The sequence below is a fragment of the Gymnodraco acuticeps genome, unplaced genomic scaffold (assembly GCF_902827175.1).
Source record: "Gymnodraco acuticeps unplaced genomic scaffold, fGymAcu1.1, whole genome shotgun sequence".
Lineage (NCBI taxonomy): Eukaryota > Metazoa > Chordata > Actinopteri > Perciformes > Bathydraconidae > Gymnodraco > Gymnodraco acuticeps.
In genome coordinates, this window is record NW_022990042.1 from 4318683 (window position 1) to 4324057 (window position 5375).

Sequence of the window (5375 nt, forward strand, 5' to 3'; positions counted from 1 at the left end):
TGTTTTTATGCTTTTGCAGACTAACAAACAGCATAATAAGCTTATACTGTCCAAAAACTAAAGCAGATTAAGTAAGCAGAGTTTAAAGCCATGTGTCAGTGCATGCTGGCGTGCGCGTGCGTGTTTTTGTAATGAGTAATGAGAGAGCGAGGAAGATAAGGGGGGAGAGGAAAATAGCTCCAGTTTTCTTCAGATTGAAAAGTGGCCACCTCCCACCCTCTGTGTGTCCTTCCACTGCAGAGCACACACCGGTGGCTCTACTTCTCCCCCGGCCCCCGCTTTATTAATCCACGGACCACAAGTGTTTGTTTTCTCGCAGCAGAATGAGCGCTGAATGCAGCAGCTACTCCAACGCTGACGGTGCGTTTGTGGACAGATTCGCGTGCCCCAGAGCGGGAAATGCCGCTGTTGCTGTGTACTGTTGCGGATTTAATGATGTCAAGTACTGCTGTGATGATCCCAACAGCTTTTTCGCCTATGAGTACGGATACATGTGGTGGCTGAGGTGAGGGAAATTTACATTTGAAAAAGTGTCATTATTTTCAGTGTTTTACTTATTTGTAACTCAATTGGAACTTCTACATTTAAGATTCAAAGGCTTTATTGTCTTATGCACAGTGTAGTTATGGCAATGAAAAGTCCCAGGGTCCTCCAACAACGCAACATAAATAAGACATTAAACAATAAAACACATTCAAAAAAATGTAAATAGTGCAAGAAATAACAGAACAGCAATCAAATACTGCACGGGAATGTTGCACGGCTAATGTGCAAGTAATGCAGGAGAAGTTAAGTAAAATAGAATAATATGAGCTAAAATATGAATGCAAAATTAAATACTGTATAGTGAAATAAAATACTGTGTGTGTGCGTGTGTGTATGTATGTGTGTGTGTGTATGTGTGTGTGTGTGTGTGTGGGTGTGTACTATCCAGTAATGTGAGCAGCACCACCTGACTGATAAATTATCTCATGACTAAAAAATCCAATCCATCCCTGCTGTCACATGCTTTGCTTTTATTTATGTTCTGTTTAATTTAATATTTGTTCCTTTTTATTTTCTTTCCTTATTAGTTAATTTGTTCATTTCAGTCCTTGTGCTGTTGCAACACGTGCATTTCTGATCTGGAGATTAATTATGGCTCATCTTATCTTCTCTTAATACATTAACAGCTCTATTTGTTTTAGTTTCATGTGTGGATGAAAAAACTATTCTACAATAAAAAAGAAAAAGTGCTAATAACTCAACTCCTGCTTATAGGATTTACCTGCAATATTTAACATTATACCCTTTACTGAGCTAAACCAAATTATTAATATATTTGATCTTCCCCTTTTGGATATTCTCTTTTCCATCCTTCAAATCATCATGTCCTCTCTACTGCTCTTTTCTCTTCTTCTCTCCTTTTCCTCTCCTCTTTTCTTTTCTCAAATGTTCTCCTCTTCTCTTCTTTCTCCTCCTGTCAACCATCCCCTTTCTGTTCCCTCTGCCGCTTTATCTTTCTACCTTTGCACTCTCCACTTCACTCCTCTTCTACTTTTATTGTCTCCACTTATCCCTTCTCTCCTGTCTCCTCTCTCCTGTCCTTATCTCCTCTTATTTCTCTCATCTCCTTGTCTTTTCTTCCCTCCTCTCAGTATTGGTGCTCTGGTTGGTCTATCCATTGCCGCGGTGGTCCTCCTTGCCTTCCTCATTACTGTATGCGTCCTCTGTTACCTGTTCATCGCCACCAAACCCAGTCGTCTTGACAACGGCCTGCCCCTCAGAGCGCCAGGTATGTATGTGTGCGTGGTGTGCTGTGGTAACATTAGTGATTTTAATTGTGTTGCCACTCTTTCTGAAAGCCTGTGATTCAGAGAAAATGTGCTGCAATCGTCATCTAAAAAATCATGTGGCTTCAGTGTTTCCCCTAGGATGGAGTTATAGCACTGGTGCTAAGGCACGTGGGTCCAGCATAATTTGAGCGCGGAGCGCGTGGAATTTTTTAATGTGTGCGCGTGCGAACTGCGCCCCGCCAATTTGTTTCTATGTGTCTGCCAGCACAAGAAAGGCTCTTGAGGCCTAGCGCCAGGGCCGGTTCTAGCCGGTTGCTGCCCTAGGCGAGATTTTAGGCGAGATTTTATATATAAAGAATAAATGAAAAATCTCTACAAAAAACAAACACACTACAAAAACAGAAACTTATTGACATAGGTAATATACGTCAAAATGGCTTCAAATGTATTCAGTATTGTATGAACATGTTTTAATTGGGGGGTGGACGTCCTCTAGGGGGGTCCGCAGGTATGACTCCCCGGGAAGATTTTTTTGAACATTTTAAAGTAAAATGCTTCAATCTGGTGCACTTTGAGCACCCAATTACTAGAGACTGATCTAGGGGGTACAACTCTAAACACCCATATGAAAAAGATCGGTTTACATTTTAATAATCAAATAAGTATATGAACATAACCAATAACCCACAGCCAATAACAAATAAATGTAACTTATTTTATTTTTGTTGTTCATTTATATCTTATTTTACCTAGTTAATATTTATTTATTCATGCATATTTTTGTATCCCTCCAACTTTAAACGATATTTTTGGTTTACTGTCCTATAGTATACATTGGAATGATTTCAAACCTGTTTTTATTTATCCTAATAATTATAAAGGAGTGCCTTGGAAATATATGTTTACATAATTTGTAAACACATTTTTGTTTGAGACCCACTGAGATAACTTAGACTAAAATGAACTATCTAAACACTCAGTCCTTTACCTCACTGAGCCTCTCAGTCTGACAGGAGAGCTCTCCTTCACCCTGGTTGTAGAAACATCTACTTCTTATATCCGTTAGCGCAGCTAGCACCAGATTCTAATAACAACAGCGCCGGTACCGGTGCGCCCTCTCTCTCTCTCTCTCGCTCCCACGCTCGCACTTTGGCTGTGAGCTGCGGGTGCCTGATAAGCCAACATCCCCCACTTTCATCACTTACAGCGCCCATCGTACAGGGCAAATGAAAAGTGTAACCGGGGTGAAAAGGGTGTTACATTTACTTAATTATGAATGTTAACTATGCCAAAAATCGGCCCTGCCAGTACATACAGTGGCGCTGCACCGCCGCTATTTGTATATAGGGGAAACACTGGGTTTGGCATTTGGTAAAGAAAACACATGCTGATTTTGAACTATGTGGAATCTATTGTGTTTCAGCGGGAGATCCCAGTGAGGGGCCGAGTCGTGTGGGAGCGGCCTGCATCCCTGGTCCGCAGGGATTCAGAAAACACTTCATGAGCAGAAAGCTTGACTGTGATAACCAGCCGCCAGACCCCGAGCTGCTGTTCCAGAGGTGCTTTACAGCTACCGTCGTGGGTATTAAAGTGGAAAATCCTTCGTAGGCTGCTGAGGGACTCAACCGTTTTTGGTTGCGTTTCTACTAGGCCTATAGTTCCGGCCCGGGGCTACTTTTTCACCTTTTTTCTGATCTGACAAAATCGTGGTTCTATCGGGCCCAACAAGCGGGCCAACAACCGGGCTGAATATGCTAAACTAGTGAGAGAATCGCTGGCAAGGGGGCTACAACTACAACAAGATGAACATATTTGACCATGATTTAATTGTAATACACGTTTCAAAATGATGCCGAAGTAACAACATACTGATACCGGTTAGTAAAAACCATGAATTAATGCTTTGACAAGTCTGCAGACGAAAAACCTTGTCTAAATGGAGATCGGCTAAGCTAACGCAGTATATGCTCCGACCGTCCACACCAGGGGCGTCGCCTGGACCTGAAAACATTCGGGGCTTAGCCCACAGTGGCTACAGTGGAATGTTGTACTGCAACACTCCTCACACGCACACACACAGTACACCTGCGACTGTTACAATGAAGGCTCGATAATCAGCTCACGGCATATAGGCAGGGGTAAAGTGCTATTTTTTACGAGTGGGGGGCGGACCTCACCTCCTCTAGGGAAGTCTGGGGAGATCCTCCCCCGGGAATTTTTTTTAAAATATTGAAGTTAAAAGCATCAATCTGGTGCACTTTGAGAGCAACATTAAGAGATCTGTAGCTCTTTTCACGACACAGACACAGGTCGGCTCTTTAAAACTGGTGTTTATTTCTTGGAGTTTTCATCCTGTAGCCTACCCTCTTCCGTTACGCCGTGAGAATTACAACACCGAATGACACGTATACATAGCCAAACATATTAGCATATTGTGCTACACATATGAATGAAAATAAGAAAATTAAAACATAAAACAAATACCTCGTTGGCCGCTTGTCGTGAAAGGAGATTAATCTATTTCCTTTTCTGTATAATTTTGTCACAGACTTCTTGTCACATTCAACTTTGTCACAGACTTCAGCAGAGCTTCAAACAAAGACGTCAACTCACGTGGAGTTGTATAGTGTAACAACAAAACATGCAGTACCAGCACATGAACAAACATTAGTTCCTAGGCACAAGAAACACATACGCATATCGGTTTAACATGTAAAACAAACTGTATTAAGTCATGCTATATTTAACGATTATAAAATAACATGAAATAAAGTATTTATTTATCTAATTGAACTATGACATTAATTATGTTATTCTTTTTAATTAAGGCAACTTCGTTACGTCATTTACAAGATCTATGGATACCTCTCTCAACACATTACATTTCATTTTAGCTGACGCTTTTATCCAAAGCGACTTACAATGACCAATTACAGGGACATTCTCCCTGGAGTAACTAAGGGCTAAGTGCCTTACTCAAGGGCACACTAGTGGTGGTGTTCCAGACGGGAACACCCATATGAAACAGAACTGTAAACAGATTTTCTTTTTCTTTATGGATATTTTACAAATCACTCCCCTTTTAAACTGTACTCTTGTTTTACTGCCATATAGTAAATTTCATAACTGTTTTTCCTTTATTCTCTTATTTTTTTTATAACTATAATGATCATATGAAGGTGTGCCGCGGAAATAATCTTTTGAATAATTTGTGACCAAACCGTTTGAGACCCACTGAGATAACTTAGACTAAAGTTAACTATCTAAACACTCAGAGAGTCCTTTAGCTCAGTGGTTCTCAAATGGGGGTACGCGGACCCCTAGGGGTACGTTGGAGTACTGCAGGGGGTGCGTGAGATTTATTTTATGTTAATGAAAAAAAAGAAAATATAAATATATCAATTTTAGGAAAAGTAACGAAGTTTGAGCAGTGTGGGTTTTATATTAACAGACTAGGGTTACACATATTTCAAAACACGAAGTGTAATAACTGCAGTTTGCCTCCCTGTCAGAATGACAAAGATCCTCAGTGAAGCACAAGCCCATGTTTCTCACTAAATTGTAAGTACAACTTATTAAAAAGATCAGTTCAATGCAACT

The 5375-nt window shown here is 40.6% G+C and overlaps 1 protein-coding gene across 1 annotated transcript; it reads left to right on the forward strand.

The window, feature by feature from the left end:
* Window positions 1-323: 323 nt before the first annotated feature.
* On the forward strand, window positions 324-3454 carry LOC117545430 (protein shisa-like-2A). Its single transcript, XM_034215203.1, has 3 exons — window positions 324-505; window positions 1638-1774; window positions 3199-3454. Exons 1-3 carry the CDS (start codon window positions 324-326, stop codon window positions 3381-3383), a joined length of 504 nt encoding a protein of 167 aa, XP_034071094.1. The 3' UTR covers window positions 3384-3454.
* Window positions 3455-5375: the final 1921 nt, after the last annotated feature.